The sequence below is a fragment of the Balaenoptera acutorostrata genome, chromosome 9 (assembly GCF_949987535.1).
Source record: "Balaenoptera acutorostrata chromosome 9, mBalAcu1.1, whole genome shotgun sequence".
NCBI lineage: Eukaryota > Metazoa > Chordata > Mammalia > Artiodactyla > Balaenopteridae > Balaenoptera > Balaenoptera acutorostrata.
Genome location: NC_080072.1, coordinates 31,084,430 through 31,103,065, shown reverse-complemented (window position 1 = coordinate 31,103,065; position 18,636 = coordinate 31,084,430). Strand labels below are relative to the sequence as shown.

At 35.7% G+C, this 18,636-nt stretch overlaps 1 protein-coding gene across 8 annotated transcripts in view; it reads left to right on the top strand.

The window, feature by feature from the left end:
- METTL15 (methyltransferase 15, mitochondrial 12S rRNA N4-cytidine) overlaps positions 1-18,636 on the top strand; it is a 361,764-nt gene that overhangs the window by 139,370 nt on the left and 203,758 nt on the right. For 7 of the 8 annotated variants that reach the window (XM_057552985.1, XM_057552986.1, XM_057552987.1 and 4 more), the window contains 2 exons: positions 12,454-12,645; positions 18,060-18,238. In XM_057552985.1, coding sequence (XP_057408968.1) covers positions 12,454-12,645; positions 18,060-18,238 — 371 coding nt within the window. The remainder of the gene's footprint in view (positions 1-12,453; positions 12,646-18,059; positions 18,239-18,636) is intronic. The other variant, XM_057552984.1, reaches the window with a different exon arrangement.

Sequence of the window (18,636 nt, the reverse complement as noted above, 5' to 3'; positions counted from 1 at the left end):
CAGCCTTCAAATTAAAGCACTTCAAAGTTTCCTTCCTTCTTGAATGAGTTAAATTTAACCTTAACTGAATTCCCTGGCTTTGGTTAGTATGTATGAATTGTGAATTTTATTTCCTTTGTTAATAGAACATGCTAGCATTTTTTCCTTTGAGTATATTTAAGTTCTTCCATGGTAACGTAGGTTGCAAGATACCATGAACAAACTTCTTCCGTGATAATGTAGGTGGCAAAATATCATGAACAAAAACTTAAAATACACTATTTTAGGTTGATTGACTATGGATATAAGGTGGTTCCATAAAACACCTCATGACTCTTAAAACTGTGAAAAATAAATGCCGGAAACTTAAGCCCTTCTAACGAGTGTATTGACTTAAATGTACAGGCTACACACTGCATAACTGTTTGTCCCTCCAAGGCCATATCAGTTTACTGTGTATCTTACATGTATTTCTTAGCAAAGTATGATGGAAAAAACATTGAGTTTTTTATTACTGAGTTCTCATCTTTGATGCCTTTAAAAAATGTTAATGCCTTTAAAATCATCACCACTTTCATCATCAAAAAAACTTTCGTTGAACACTTACAATCTTTTAGGTACTGCACATACCAAAAGCTGTATAACATGGTCTGTATGACCCGTAAAAGGTTTAAGTTCTTGTTGCAGAGGCAGTGTGATAAAAAGATAAATAACATTACAAAGTAGCATGTACTGAGTGCCAAATGAATCATAAGTAAGCTCTACTGCAGTCTAGAAGAAGAAATTATCACCAATCATTGGAACAGTACAGTCCTTGATGAGAGAGAGAGAGAGAATGTGGGGTATGGGGGTGGGCTGGGTGATTTAAGCACAGAGGATATAGATATTTTTATGTGAGAATTACACGGAATCAAGGATTAAGTGTTTGAATATCATTAAAAAAAGTAAAGTGAGATGCCAAGAAAATTAAGCAAGGAAGCAGTTCTTGCCAAGAAAATTTTCTTATTAGAATTCTTTCTTGTTCATTTTCTAATGTCTTTTATAATATAAAATTAAATAAACATCTCTATGAGGGGCCCAAGTGTAATGAAACCTTCTCTAGGCCATGTATTTGGGAAAATTGCATTTTTATTTGGTATTTCTTTTAGCAGTGGATATCTATTTCCCGATTATATTGGCCTGAAACTGAGACCAGAAGAATTTTTCCGTTTTAAAATCCTGTTGTATATTCATTTAATAAACATTTTCTAAATCCCTACTCTTTTAAGACAATTACAAAAGTTGTCTCTCCAGCCCTGACCTCTCTCCTTAGCTTCAGTACTATTGCATGTTCAACTGCTTCACAGACCTTGCCAAGTGGATATCAACCTAGTGATATCATCCCTTATATATGTGGCTGGATTTGATATGCTCATATTTTGTTAACTTTTGTTATTTTTGCCCATGAGAAAGATTGGCCTTTAGTTTTGCTTTTTTGTAATGTACTTGTTTAATTTCATAGCAGGGTTATGCTGGCTTTGTGAATGGCTCTTTTTCTGTTCTCTGGAGGGGTTTATATCAAACTGATGCTATTTTAACTGTTTGGAAGAATTCATGGTGAAGCCATTTAGGCTTGTTGTCTTCTCTGTGGAACGTTTTATAATTGCAGATTTAGTTTCTTAATGCTTTTAAGACTATTTATATTTTACATTTCTTCATAGGACAGTTTTAGTAAGTTATGATTCTTCTGGGAAATTTTTCATTTGATCTAAATTTCAAATTTATTATCGTAAAGTTCTTGATAATGTCCTATTGTATTTTTAATGCCTGTAAGATTTGTAGTGACATGTTCTTTATTTACCCCTTATGTTAGTAATTTGTTCATTCTCTCTTCTTGATTACCCTTATAAGGGATTAAACAATTTTCTTAGTATTTTCAAAGAACAAATTTTTGTTTTTTCTTTAATTATTTCTATTGTTCTATTTTTTTTTTTTGCTCTTGTATTTATAATTTTCTGCCTCTTTTTAGGATTTTAATTTGGTGCTATCTTTTTCATTATTATTATTATTGAAGTAGAGTTGATTTACAATATTTTGTTAGTTTCAGATGTACAGTAGAGTGATTTGGGTTTTTGTTTTTGTTTTTTGCAGATTATAGTCCACTGTAGGTTATTACAAGATATTGGGTATAATTTTGCTGTGCTATACAGTGAATCCTTATTGTTTATCTATTTTATGTGTATTACTTTATATCTGTTAATCTCATACTCCTGATTTCTCCCTCCCCTCCTCCCTCTCCTCTTTGGTAACCATAGGTTTGTTTTCCATGTCTGTAAGTCTGTTTCTGTTTTGTATATAGATTCATTTTATTATTTTTTTAGATTCCACATATAAATGATATTATATAGTATTTGTCTTCCTCTGTCCGACTTATTTCACTAAGCATAATACCCTGTAGGTCCATCCATGTTGCTGCAAATGGCAATATTCCATCCTTTATGGCTAACATTCTATTGTATGTATGTATGTGTGTATGTGTGTGTGTGTATGTGTGTATATATATATATATATATATATATATATATATATATATACATACACCACATTTTCTTAAGCCGATTGTCTGTTGATGGGCACTTGGGTTGCTTCCATGTCTTGGGGTGCATGTATCTTTTCAAATTAGTTTTCATTTTTTCCATATATTTACCCAGTAGTGGAATTGCTGGATCATATGGTAGTTCTGTTTTTTTGTTTTCTAAGGAACCTCCATACTGTTTTCCATAGTGGCTGCACCAATTTACATTCCCACCAACAGTGTACACGGGTTTCCTTTTCTCCACACCCTCTCCAGCATTTATTCTTTGTAGACTTTTTGTTGATGGCCATTCTGACCAGTGTGAGGTGTACCTCATTGTAGTTTTGATTTGCAATTCTCTTAATTAGTGATGTTGAACATGTTGAATTTCATGTGCCTGTTAACCATCTGTATGTCTTCTTTGGAAATATGTCTATTTAGATCTTCTGCCCATTTTTTGATTGGATTCTTTGTTTGATATTGAGTTTTATAAGCTATTTGTATATTTTGGATATTAACCTCTTGTTGGTCACATCATTTGCAAATCATTTTTTATCCTATTCCATAGATTGTTGCTGTTATCGCTTAATTTATGAAACAAGAATGCATAGATCATTGATTTTCAGCATTCTTTTATGTACATTTAATTTTGTGGATTTTTCTCAATAATGATTTTAGAAGTATTCCACAAGTTTTGATGTGTTGCATTTTCATTAGGTGGTAAGTTATGTTGTACTCTTTAAGCATTGTTTAGTTTAAAATATTTATTGATTTTCTTTATTTTCTGGATTATTTAGAAGCCTATTACTTAATTTCCAAACATTTGTGGACTTTCTAATAGGACTTTTCCTATTATTGATTTCTACTTAAATTCCACTGTGCTTAGAAAATATACTCTGTATGATATCAGCCCTTTGAAATTTGATGAAACTAGTCTGATAGCCCCAGCAGATAGTCTATTTTTTACAAATTCATTGTGTCTTTAAAAATATATACATTCATGTAGTTTTGGAGTATGGAGTTTTTTGTGTCAGTTAAATCAAACTTGATAATTGTGTGTTTCAAATTTCCTATATGTTGTTCTGCTTAGTCAATATTTACTAAGAGTGATATTTTAAAATCTACCATTATGGTTATATATTTATCCATCTGCTTTTAGTTCTGTCAATTTTTGCTTCATATTTTGAAGCTTTATTATTAGGGATATAAAGATTTGTAATTTGCATGCCATTTGGTAGATTTGACCCTTTTATCATGATAAAATACCTCTTTTTATTTCTAGTACTGTTTCAATCTGCTGTATCTGATACCACCTTTCTTTTGTGTAATGTTTGCATTAACATTTTTTCCATCTTCTTATTTTTGACTTCTCTGTGTCCTAATAGTTAATTTGTCTTTTATAAGCAGCATATCATTGGATTTTGAAAATCTTTTTTAAATTAGAGTATTTAGTCAGAATATTTAATATAATTACTGGTGTATTTGGGTTTGGATCTGTCTACTATCTTCCTGTTAGTTTTTTATGTATCAACCTGTTCTTTGTTCCTTTTTTTCTTCTTTATTGCCACCTTTATTGTTATTATCATTCTATCTTCTCTCTCTGTTTGCTCATATGTTATACTTTATTGTACTATACTTTTTAAGATTACCCTGGAGAACACAACATGCGTAATTGTCTTATGAAAATCTAATATAAATTAGTACTTTAACCTCTTCCTGGACAATGGAATTTCAAAGACTTTATAACATAGCCTCCGAAACTGTTATTCCAGAACAGAGGAATATTACTCCATTGAATACATTTTGAAAGGGTAACTGAAAGATAGAAATATAATTACATTTCATCATTTCTAAAATGTGCTTTATTCAAGTCAATATATGAGTTGTGAATAAACGACTAAATCAATTTTTAGCAAGTATTTCCTGAAGGAAAAGACAATGGTCAGTAAAGATAATGCTATCAAAGATTTTGAGCAGATTATGCAGAACAAAAACAACATCTTTTCGTTCCATCTCTACAGTGTATGAAAATATTCTTTGAGCAAGTGTATCTTTTAATAGTGTTTAAAAAGTGATCACAATTAATATGAAAATCAACATATCTTGGACCTTTATGTAGTATGGTAAACATTAACATATCAAAAAGTGAACAGTTCTCAAACTATAACAAGAGCATGGTGAAATGGAAGGAGAAATACAGTCCAGTAGCAGCACATAAAAGAGATTGGAGAAGAATTCTTTATAGTCAGTATGGCCCTGCATTTGGTGTGCCTGGAGCAAATCCTTGCTACTGCTCCCAACTTTCAGTTGGCAGCACAGTGACCAAATCATAAGAAGAATCTCTAAGGGAAGAGAAGCAGGTTGGAACAGAAGGAGAGGTAACATTTACTGAGGACCTTCCTTTGCCTAGGCATCTTAGTAGGTGTCCTCATGTACACTGATTAACATACTCTTCACCAAAGCTTTGTGAGTTTGGAATTGCTCCGTTGCCCACATGGGACAAATAAAGAATCTGAGTCGTAAAGGGATAAATAATTAAAAAGTTAATAATCTGATTCACTCTGACTCCAGAACTTACTGAGATACTTCTACCATACCAGGCTGCCTCAAAGGGGAAAAACTTAAATACCATGAGACACAGGGAACTGAAACTGAGGGATATTAAATAACTTGTCCAATACCACAGGGTTAATAAGTATCAGAACCAATTTTTAAACATAAGCCTTATGATGCAGTCTCCCCTTTCTGCTCTACCACTGCTGTTTAAAGAAGAAATAAACCATCTCCTCAGTGATTTATATACGTTTGTGTATATACCTTTCCATATTGTGTGCTGTTGTTCATTTTTATATTCCTGTATCCAGTACCTGGTAGATAATCCTTGTTCAGCAAATATTTGTTGAGTGCTGAATCTGCAGACCTATAGCTATGAAGATGTGGCAAACGTTGACAACAATTAAAGCATTTTAATAAAAAATCAGGAAAACTAGGCAAATTTATGGACCATGACAAGGTTATAATGATGAAGAGTTAGAGGTCTGAAATGGCACTAAATAAATAGAAACCTAGGTATTACAGTGTAGTGGTTAAGAACATGACTCTGGAGCCAGACAGGACTGAGTTTGCATTCTAATTCCAGCACTTACTAGCTATATGGCTTGAGTAAGTGACTTCATTCTCTGTACTTGTTTCTTCATCTGCAAAATGTGGGTTATAATATCACCTAGCTCATAGGGTTATCATAAGGATGAAATGATTTAATAAGTATAAAGCACTTAGCACAGGGTCTAGTACATAGGAAGCATTCTACAAATGTTTGCTCTTACCATTGCTCAAATATGAGCTATGCTTTCATCCACTGCTTTGGCTCCCTCTGAATTCCTTGCTTGGGGGGTGCCTAATGAAGTGATAAAAACAGCCGAGGCCCCTGCTCTGTGCCTACAGACCAATAAAATTTAATGACTAGAAAACAGGTAGCACACTGGGATTTCATGGATTAATGCTGATACTAACGTGAGAAAGGCTTGGATCCACTGTAATCAGACCTTCACCCCCGCAAAAACAATTTGGATTTTGCTCTTCATATCCTCTTAGGGAATGTTATCACCTAGGTATGCCCTCAAATGCACACACAAAATGAATGATTAAAGTAAATGACAAAGTGAACCCTGAAACGAACTTTAAGTGTCTGAATACATTCCTGTCATCTTCTTAAGAAATGTTAGTTTTCTTCTCTTCTTTACATTGTTCTGCTTGTCACTCTGGTCCATATGATCAGAGTTCTCTGCATATCCATCTGCTAGCTCAGTGTACCCTCAGATTTCACCACAGGGTTCCTGATAATGGACTGAAGATGGCCTAGTCTGTGGCTTAGGTGACTTTACATGAGGTTGCCTTCGCTGCTGATACTGACTTGATGCCTCAATTTTAGTGACTGAGCCAGTTCTAATAAATTATATGTCTAACTTATTCTTTCATGCCTGAATCTGTTTCCATATCCCTGTCTAAGACCTCAGTTCCTTCACAGCTAAATGATTTGTTCTTTTCAGAAAGAACCTGGATCTACTTTTATAATTCATTGAGTAATCTATCCTTAACTGCTATCATTAGACTGTATGCAGTTAGAGGAATGATGAAGTTCCATGTCTAATCCTAAATCATGTAGTAGCTACTCTTACATCACTAGCCTCAGTATGTACTAGGATCCTTTATAATAAAACAAACCCAAAACTTGTACTCCAAGTGCAGATGACTTGCCAGAGTCAAGATTAACAATACTTATGATGGTCAAAGCCTCAAAAACTGGCTTCCAGGAACCAGGGTATTACTGGCACTCTATTGCTAAGTGCCTTATTTTTCTTGGCGTTGGGTTGTAGAATCTTCTCATGTAACATGTGCTTTGAGTCACAAGCAACATTTTACTTTACATCCTGGGGCTCCTAGGGTAATGACAAATGATGATGACAATGATAAACAAATTCTGTATGTGTAGTTATGGCTAAATGTCCTGGTTTGGCTCTGTTTTTGTGACCATCATGATCCTCTCTGGCGAATTCACACTTTTCTGTTACTTGCTTTATAACACTTGTAAAATACATATGCAAAAATACTAAGAACTTAAAATTTGAATAAAAGAGGAAGAAAGGAAGGAAGTAGGGAGGGAGGGAAGGAAGAGAGAGGACCTGAGGAAGGAAGGGAGAGAGGAAGGAAAGAAAAAAGAGAAGAAGAAGGAAAGAAGTGGGTGTGGAATCTGCCTACCCAGGAAAATTAGCCTCAATATAATTGCATATGTGAAATAATGCCCCAGGGTCTGAAGTTAAGGCTAAGTTTTCAACAGTTTGTTGGTATACTTTTAGATGGTTTTTTTTACTATGAGAATAATCTAATTCTAGAAACATAACTGATATAGCATCAGAAGACTCTGCCTTAAACACATGATTTACTTTGTGGTGTTGTCTCATGGTTACTTTTTTTTCCCCATATGATATTCTCATACTTGTATATGATTATGGTGAGGATTATATTTTTGTTACTTACTCTTTGTCATGCCTAAAACTATCTGAATGTTAGTGTTAAACAGTTATGTTTGAAGGTGTCCAAGAATGCAAACATCTCTTATAAGATATTATTTTTATTTTACAATTATATTATTAGCTTTAAGCAGGATATAGCTCTAATGCTAAGGAATTAAGACTGGGCAATAGTGATTTGTTTGAGGCTTTTGCTGCAGTATAAAGAAGATTTCTATGGTTCAAGATAATACCTGGATCCTAAAGGGTTGTAGAAAATATGTAGGTTAGAGATTGTACTAGATCTACAATAATTAACAAAACAAAACTGCACAAGTACAGTGTGGAGGAAACAGGCTTAGCAGTGGTGTACAATGGTATTAGATAGTATAAGTCAACAGTGTGAAACAAATTCTAAAACTATTATGATCTTGAGCTGTATTAATATAATAACTAGAACAAAAGAGGAAAGAATTTACTTTATTCTGTGCTGATCATTATGGAGTTCAGATCTAGGGACATAGGCAAACCGGGACACATTCAGAAAAGAGCATCTTGCATGGTGAAAGACTTTTTGCGTAGAGAATAGCAGAAGAAACAAGAGTTGTATGATTTAGAGAAATGAACACCTGAGAAGCATGATAGCTATAATAGTTATGTTTTCCATTGCAAGTAAAAAAAAAAAAAAAACAACTCAAACTGGTTTTAAATAACAAAGGTAATTTATGGGCTCATATAACTCAAAAGTTCAGAGACAAGTTGGATTTTAGGTGAGGTTCAATCTAATGGCGTGGTTAATCTTTCTCTCTGCTTTGTAGAGTTTTGGCCAAATTGGCTGCTACCCTCTCCCTTCTTTGGGCCAAGATATCTGCTGGCAATGATCAGAGCTATGTGCTTTTTCATATCAAGTGAGAGTCTGAAAAACATTTTTCTTCCCATAGCTCAATGCAAGAAAAGAATTTTCTTCCCCCAAGTCCCTAGGAAATATCTCTTGTATCTTATTGGCCAGAGGTGTGACACATGCCAATCTTAGAACAAATTTTAGGGGCCATGGTGGTCATGTGTGCAAATTAGCTTAGCTAATCAGAAATCCACCTCTTGAGCAGAGATATTATATCCATTAGGATAGAATTCTCAGGAGAAACAGAACCAGTAGGAGATATACATACATATACATACACACACATCATATATATATATATATATATAGAGAGAGAGAGAGAGAGAGAGAGAGAGAGATTTATCCAAGGAATTGACTTGCGTTGTGGGGACTGGCAAGTGTGAAATGGTAGGGCAGGCCAGCAGACTGGAAACTATGATAGGAGATGATACTATAGTCTTGAGATTGGATTTCCTTTTCCTCTGGGAAACCTCATTTTTTGCTCTTAAGGCCTTTCATCTGATCGGCTGGCACACACCCACATTATGGAAGGTAATATCCTTTACTTACAGGGAACTGACTGTAATGTTAACCACATCTAAAAAAACTTTCACAGCAATACCTAGATCATTGTTTGATTAAATAACTGGCTACTTTTGCCAAGCCAAGTTGACAGATAAACAATCATGGATATGATCATTCTCTCCCAAGATACAAGGCTGAAATTTTGACGTCCTGTTGGAAAAAAGAGACTGGCAACTAAGAGGTAGCCAACAAGTATCGCTTACAATAACTAACAATAGATATGTAACAGGCCGCCATGGGTTTTTAATTGTTTTCCATGGACTGATACCTGGGACAAAAGTTATAGAAATAGTGAGGAAACAGCCAGCAACTTCACTAAAAAACAACTGACTAAAAAAACTTTTAAAAAACCAAAAACCAGTAGTGAGTTTTTATTTACTGGGAATGTTCAAACACGGGCTAAATGACTGTGAGGTGAGGCCTAAAATTTAAGCCCAGTATTATGTGTTCTTGACATTTAGGGAAAGCTGGAAGAATCTTAAATGGCCTAACCACAACTTTTCTTCCCCACTGTGCTTCCACAGAGAAGGTTCCTAGCCAAACAACACTCCTTATCAAAGCGATCAGGCATAATACCTGCTTATCCCTGAGTAGCAGGTTTCAGTTCCCTGCCAGCCCGTGGAATTATTCAAACAAGCCAACACATCCTTTCTTGGGCATGCGGCACCCTACCCAATCGATACCATAAAATCTGCTCCTCACAGCCTGTCGGTCCACTCTGTTCCTGAGTGCAGCACCCATGTAGCTATGCATGGCATTTGGTGTCCTCCTCCCCTGGGCTGTGAGTGGATGTGATTAATAAACTCCTGTCACTCTCATCTGTCCAGTGTCGGGCGCTGTGTGTTCACTTGACCATTTCCATAATTTTAGAATGGGAATCCCTTCCTCACCAATGGGGTGAATGAGAGATATTAAAACAATGAGTCTCCTCCCCACCCTGCCCCCCAGCAGTGATGGTGGAAAGGGAAAAGATTCAAACATCAATTAAATAATTGGAACAAATGATTTGTGAGTTTCCTTCCAATCCCAAGATTCTACTATTTCTGTTTTCAATGCTAGTATTAGCATTCATTTTATATTTTCCAAATACAGACACAGCAATTTGTCTGTCTCTACTATTAGCACCCATGAGATTGTTTTGCAAACTGTTTATTTATATACCTTTCTCTCAGCTCAAAGCTCAGAAAGCCATGATTTATTAATCTGTTTATACCTCAGAATAGCATAATGCCTGACACATAGCAGATATTTAGTGAGTATTTGGTGAGTGAATCTGAAAATCACTTTCTCCATTGGAATTTGAGAAAAAATTACCAATGAGCTGTGAAATTCTCCTTAAACAACATAACATATAAGTAAATATCATAGATATGAATTCCCCAACACTGTTGAAATCCACCCTCACTCCATACACCTGTAGATGGAGGGAATGAGGTCTTGGGAGTGTTGCCCAATTTTTCTCTTCTCATTCCCCTTCCAAAATGCATGCCAGTTGCCCTAGGGCTTCTGAAGAACCCTGAAGGCAGCATCTCACTTTGTGTAGGAAGGAGAATTAATATAGCTGTAAGGTGATCCCAACTCCTTGCCTGTCTGTTAATTCCGAATGCTCCATTCACTTCAGAATCCCTGCTGAGAGCTAAAACATTGCTTCTGTAAGAAGGCGTTTATTTTAGGCATAGTTTCATTCTTCAAGTGTGCAGCTACACAGCACCCCTATCCTGAATTATGTGAAGAATATGGAGAAAGCTAAAATGGTTGGCTTGAAGGTGTTTGACATATAATAAGTAATAAAACAGAAAGAAAAAAGATATTTAAATTGGTTTACTAGTTAAAAGTTAAATTTACTTTTTTCCAGTTTTATTGAGATAATAATTGACATATAACACTGTACAAGTTTAAAGTGTCCAGCATAATGATTTGACTTACATATATTATGAAATGCTTACAACAATGTTTAGTTAACAGCCATCATCTCATATAAACACAAAAGAGAAAGGGATTTTTTTTCCTAGTGATGAGAGCTCTTAGGATTTATTCTCTTAACAACTTTCATAAATACCACACAGTAGTGTTAACTATAGTCATCGTGTTGTACATTACACCCCTAGTACTTATTTGTCTTATTTATCTGGAAGTTTGTACCTTTTGACCACCTTCATTCAGTTCCCCTTACCTCATCCCCCACCTCTGGTAACCACAAATCTCATCTCTTTTTTTACGAGTATGGTTCTCTCTCTCTCTCTCTCTCTCTCTCTCTCTCTCTCTCTCTCTCTCCCCCTCCCTCTCTCTCTCTCTCCCTCTCTCTCTCTCCGTCTCTCTTTCAATCTCAAGATTTCACATATAAATGAGATCATACAGTATTTGTCTTTCTCTGTCTGACTTAGCATAATGCTCTCAGGGTCCATCCATGTTGTCACAAATGGCAAGATTTTCTTTTTTATGGCTGAATAATATATATATATATATACACACATCTCAAGTTCTTTATCCATTTATTCATTGACAGACACTTAGGTTGTTTTCATGTCTTGACTATTGTAAATAATGCTGTTATGAACATGAGTGTGCTGATATCGCTTCAACATAGTGTTTTTATTTCTTTTTTTTTTTAATTTTTTTTTTTAATAAATTTATTTATTTATTTATTTATGGCTGTGTTGGGTCTTCGTTTCTGTGCGAGGGCTTTCTCCAGTTCCGGCGAGCGGGGGCCACTCTTCATCGCGGTGCGCAGGCCTCTCACTATCGTGGCCTCTCTTGTTGCAGAGCACAGGCTCCAGACGCGCAGGCTCAGTAGTCGTGGCTCACGGGCCTAGCCGCTCCGCGGCATGTGGGATCTTCCCAGACCAGGGCTTGAACCCGTGTCCCCTGCATTGGCAGGCAGATTCTTAACCACTGTGCCACCAGGGAAGCCCGTGTTTTTATTTCTTTTGGATATATTCCCAGAAGTGGAATTGCTAGATGATATAGTAGTTCTATTTTTAATTTTTTGAGGAACCTCTATACTGTTTTTCATAGTGGCTATACCAGTTTACACTCCCACCAACAGGGCACAGGTGTTTATTCTTTTGATAGAATGGCATATGTTTCTTTTCCCAGCCCAGAGATTTAAAAAAATTTTTTTAGAAAAAAAAAACAATAAAAAGACTGGTCCGACCAGCAAATTTTTCTAATTCATGAACTTATATACCTTCACAAGGTATAAAATAAATTGTGTTTATTAGCAAGAATAAAATTATGTTAAACCACCTCTGGTGTTGAAACCAAAGATGCAGAGTTTCCATATCTGTATGTCCTTATATAGTACAAAGCATGTGGTTGGCACTTAGTAAACATATGTTGGTTAAATAAGCTAATAATAGAATGTGCTCCCTTTCATTGATCCTAGACCTTAAGAAAGACTTTAATATGACATAAGTGTTTTTTCCATCTCCTGGGTTTATCCCCAGTAAACAGATCCGAGCCATCCTGAGCCAGTTCAGCCAGGCAGAAGCCTTACTAATGAAAGCTGGAGTGCAGCCAGGGACTTTGGATGGAGTTCTTTTGGATCTTGGGTGTTCCTCCATGCAACTTGATGCCCCTGAAAGAGGTTTTTCCCTTCGGAAGGATGGCCCCTTGGACATGAGAATGGATGGTTGCAGGTGAGTATTGATAAAGCATTTCTCCTCATAACAAGAAATCAATTTCTCAAAAACACTCTGAATTTAATTTCCTTTTAAGACTGTAGAATTCCCATCACACACCCACACCTAACACTATCCATACATAATAAATCAGTTTTGTTTGCTACTCATTATAGGCTTTAGTCTTTCTCTAGATTTGGGATTCTAAAAGAAAAATCATTGCAGTCTTTACACAGAGTAGTGAAGAGGATAACTTTAATACTGATTTTCTTTTTTACAGATACAATGTGATCTTTTAGACTACTAACAATATTAATATGATACTGAAGCAATGGTTTCATTTTGGTGCAGGCCCAACTATGCCTTTTGTGAAAAGTAAAAGGAACTATATTTAATGCATATTCTCTTGAATACTGCATAAAAGGCAAGATCCTAGAGGTCAGCAATTTTGTATTTTGTCCTGTTTCTTGTACAGTCACTTGGATTCAACCTTCTCCAGAGAAACTAAAATTTATGGTACTAAATCAGACACCGTACTGTGTGTAAGACAGCTTTACACCTCCTCTTCATTTCTCACCACCTTGGAAATACATTTGTTCTCCATCATTTAAATAGGTAACATATATTAAATAACACAAAGAGGGTCACATTCTAGGAAAGTATAGGATAATTTCTTTTAAATCTAAATTAATCTTAAAAGCTTAGATTAGCACTTGTCTCTATGCCCAACACTCACCCAGGAACTGAATAGCCTGTACCTACGAAACAAAGCTTAAGCGTGTTTTTCTCATTTTATGCACCCCCTCCACCAAATTATTTATCATGGCCCCTACATTTGGGAAGCTTACTTTCTAAAAGAGCATTAATCTTTCTTCTATCTAAATTTGTAAGCTATTCTGTTACTAATCTGCAATTCTAGACCTGCACAAACATTTCTACTGAAACAAATGTATTTTCCAACATTTCTTCCAATCTGTCAGAAGGACCTTTATATGAGAAATTTAATGTCCAGTTTAAGTCAACAATTTAATATTGAGTTGACTTTGACTTTTTTTCCCTACAAACTTCTTTGTCTCATGGTAATTATTCACATATAGCCTTTTCCCCATGTTTCGATATGACCTGTTAACTTAGAGTGTGACTCATACTTGTTGGAACCTTTTTGTTCTGAGTCTTATACCTTCATTTGCACAAATTGGCATTCATGGAATGAAGAATGTCATAAAAGAAAGTAATAAAAATCCTTTAAAGACCAATGACTAATAGTAAAGGTCAAATATCTTCTCATGTTTGGAGATTGAGGTTGTTGTGCAGAGGTAATAAAATGTCAAGCAAATTTCTGCTGTTCCTATGTCTTACTAAGGATGCCTTCTGAAATACAGTGAACAAAGCTTCTAGTTAATAGTAATAAATCCCCATATTGTTAACGTAGAGACATCATCAAACTGTAGTCTATGAATGAGGGTTCCTGAGGTTCTCCCCTCCGAACATGAAAATAAGCCCTTGAGAATTAAACTCTAAGTCAATATGTAATGGATAATAATAGTATTGAGCAAATGTATCTTGAAAAGCTGGATGGCTTCCAGGTAGATAGCATAGGCTGTAAACTAATCAGAGATGTTAACATATCTGAAGAAAGTTCATGGCATTCAGAAAGGAGGAGTTGGTTCACATGAATTCATAGACAAGGGAAAGTTGGAGATGCAAATATGTTCAATGCTAATCTAAGTGGTATTATGGGAAGAGGGAGTCCAAGTCAATAAATTTGGCCAGTCAGATCCTGGAAGCTGATATTTCCCCATGATGAAGATGGGTGCAAGAGGCTTTCTTAACCTGTTGCCATTTAACAGTGGAATCTTACAGCATAGTTAATTCTGTACTACCCCAAGTTCAACAATAGCTTTCAGATTATAATAAGTTCTCATATAGCAGAAAGAAGTTCCCAGCTTCAAGGACTTGCAGGTCTAGCTCTGTTGTCAGTTGTATTCTTCACTAGAAGGTAATAAATGAACTGCCATAAATTATGGCAATATTTATGCCATAAATTATGTTAATATTTTCTTTCTCTCCTGAGTGTAGTCATTTGTAAGTTGGTGATCTCTGGAGGACTGACAAGATCTCTTAACTTTTAATTTGGAGGGGCAGATTTTGTATGTTAGCTTCTTCACTATTTGAATGACTATTCTGAAGCCTCCTAACAGCCTATCAGTTTTCCAGACTATTGCCCCTTTTGCCTTGTAGCCCTATGGAAACTTGGGTTGGCCAAAAAAGTTTGTTCGTTTTTTTCCGTAGGATGGCTCTAGTAGCCCTTAGTTGTCTTTCACTTCATTCGAAACAATTTTGTTAGATTGTATTGTGACAGCTGTCAAATCACCATGCATTAAAAAAAAACTTGCATTAAAAAAAAACTTATCAAAATTGGTGAATTTTTGTGTACCCATTTAATATTGAAGATGGAAGGAAAAAAACAACATTTTCAGTATATTATGCTTTATTATTTCAAGAAAGGTAAAAACACAACTGAAATGCAAGAAAAAGATTAGCGCAGTGTATGGAGAAGGTGTGGTGACTGATCAAACGTGTCAAAAGTGGTTTGCAAAGTTTTGTGCTGGAGATTGCTCGCTGGACAATGCTCCGTGGTCAGGTAGACCAGTTGAAGATGATAGCAATCAAATTGAGACATTAGTTAAGAACAATCAATGTTATACCACGCAGGAGATAGCCGACATACTCAAAATATCCAAATCAAGCGCTGAAAATCATTTGCACCAGCTTGGTTATGTTAATCGCTTTGATGTTTGTGTTCCACATAAGTTAGCGGAAAAAAACCTTCTTGACCATATTTCTGCATGCGATTCTCTACTGAAACTAACGAAAACTTACATTTTTAAAACAAATTGTGACAGGTGATGAAAAGTGGATACTGTACAATAATGTGGAATGGAAGAGATTGTGGGGCAAGTGAAATGAACCACCACCAACCACACCAAACACCGGTCTTCATCCAAAGAAGGTGATATATGGTGGGATTGGAAGGGAACTCTTATTATGAGCTCCTTCCAGAAAGCCAAACGATTAATTCCAACAAGTACTGCTCCCAATTAGACCAACTGAAAGCAGCACTTGACGAAAAGTGCCCAGAATTAGTCAACAGAAAATGCATAATCTTCCAGCAGGATAACGCAAGACCGCATGTTTCTTTGATGACCAGGCAAAAACTGTTACAGCTTGGCTGGGAAGTTCTGATTCATCTGCCGTATTCACCAGACATTGAACCTTCGGATTTCCATTTATCTCAGTCTTTACAAAATTCTCTTAAGGGAAAAAATTTCAATTCCCTGGAAGACTGTAAAAGGCACCTGGAACAGTTCTTTGCTCAAAAAGATAAAAAAGTTTTGGGAAGATGGAATTATGAAGAAAAATGGCAGAAGGTAGTGGAACAAAATGGTGAATATGTTCTTCAATAACATTCTTGGTGAAAATGAAAAATGTCTTTTATTTTTACTTAAAAACCGAAGGAACTTTTTGGCTAACCCAGTACACTGCTATTCTATGTGAACATGAGAGTAAAATAAAATTATGCCTATTATCCACTGAACTGTATTTGAGCAAAATGCTCTTTTAATTTTCTTACTTAAAAGTAGAAAGGTATTAAAAAAAAAAACTGCTGAGTACATCCATACTAATCTTAGAATTGTCCTGGTAGAACTGTACGTATATTCTATGAGTCTGAATTTACCATCACTAACAAGTTTCATTCTGATGCTTGGTGGTTTGGGCAGTTGAATTAACAGCTAGGTAAGATCTAACAGGGATTTTTCAGTTAGGCCAAGAATGATGTTTGGCAAATCTAGGACTGGACAAGATCTAAAGGACAGTGACATTCATTGAGTTTCTCTGTTCCAGGCATTATACTATCTAGTTTATAATCGCGTGAACCCTTAATTCTCTCAACAATTCTGTGAGGTAAACATTGTTACTTTCATTTTACAGGTTAGAAATTGAGGCTCCAATAGGTTCAAAAGCTTACACAATATGAGTAGCAAGGCTATGATTCTAATCGAGGTTGATCTGACTCTATAGACCAAATCTTTATCCTTAAAGCTGTTATTGAAGGAGCAAAGCCTGTTGAGATGGAAATAGGCTACCTTATAGGATGTTCATTGATCTGGGAGTACCATGGCAGCCAAAAAGAAAAAAAAAAGAATCACAGGATCTGGAAAACAAGGTTACACACAGACACACACACACACACACACACACACACACACACACACACACACACACACACACACACACACAAAGAGAGAGAGAGAGAGAGAGAAGAGAGATGGAGGTTATGGCGAAATAGGGGACACGCAAAGGACAACAACAAAATTATTTTCCTGGTGGTACTAGACATGTTAACAAGGTGCAATGTAGTATTTTTAAGGACGGATTCAGGTATTCCTTGGCAACCCCACTCTGATTGATGGTCAGGTCTTAAAGCTACCATATCCTTGTTACTTAAAGTCATTACAGTATGGTACCAACAATCAATCCAACATATTAACTACAGGAGAGAGAACTGTACTATTAACAAGGCCATCTTTCTAATAATTAAGATCTCAGTTAGCTCATCACTTAAAATTCCTTGATGCATTTCCTTAAATTGAGGTAAATTGGAATGGCCTGACAAAGTGAATGCTATTTCCTGTTACTATAATTTATTCTATTTGACCAGAGGTTGGTATTGCTTTGTCTCCTCCACCTGAAATTACCATCTAAGCCTGTTTAATATTGTTTGTTAATTACCAGATTTTACCCCATGGTGGCTTTTGTCATGGGTGTATAAGCCCATATTGTTAACAATTTGAAATAATATATGTTATTACTATTAAGGTTGTTCTAGTTTTTGTGAGGGAAACTGACCAGCAGTATCTTCTTTTTTAGACTTTCTAAATTCAATTTGTACCCTCATATAAATAGTTGGTTACTTTACAGTCTTAGATTTAGTTAAGTTCCTGATATCTAGGCTCATTTAAATATCAGTCAGTAAGCCTTGTATCTTCTATACTGAAAAAAAAAAAATCAATCAGTAATTTAAATTTGAACAAACTAAATCCAAAACATTTTCCATTATTTTAGTTTAGGAGAAATCTTCATAAGCAATAATAACTTCTTTCTGAATTAAAGGCTAGTAAAGTATTTTAACTTTCTGCTGCCCTTGACCTTAATGAATGTCACACACAGTCCCACTTGCCATAATCATGGGTATTTGAAATGGAAAATCTATTTCATTTGTGTAAGATTTCAGTCTGTGACTTTAAAAACCTCAGAAGACCTCTTAGACTATGTGTGTATGCCTGACTTTATGTCTCAGTACTCTGAAGTTTCACCTCTTGTCAATGAAAACTGACGTCAGTGAACTAATTGGCTCTTCTTCTGCGTAGGTACCCTGACATGCCCACCGCAGCTGATGTTGTGAACGCTTTAGATCAACAGGCACTTGCATCCATCCTGAGAACATACGGGGAGGAGAAGCACGCCAAGAAAATCGCTTCAGCAATCGTTCAGGCACGCAGCATCTACCCCATCACCAGAACCCAGCAGCTTGCCAGCATTGTTGCAGGTACCCTCATTAATTCTGAACAGTGTCTGAGAGAAGAAAAAAAAAAAAATACACACACACACACACACACATCTATGTGTGTGTGTGTGTGTGTGTGTGTGTGTGTGTGTGTATATATATATATATATATATATATATATATATATATATATATATATATATATGAATCCCCCCAAACTCCCAGAGGGATTCATTTGTACTTGAAATCATGCAGGATAGAATCTTGCCTATCCTTCTCTTATGCCACCTTTCTTTGGATTTGCAAGCTTCCCCCCTCCAACACCTCTCCCCCACACACAATTTTTAAAAATATACTGTAGTTTGCTGATTAGTTGAATAATAGAAATTTTTTGTGCATGAGGTGATTTATCATTCGTGCCTACCAAGGTGAAACGTGG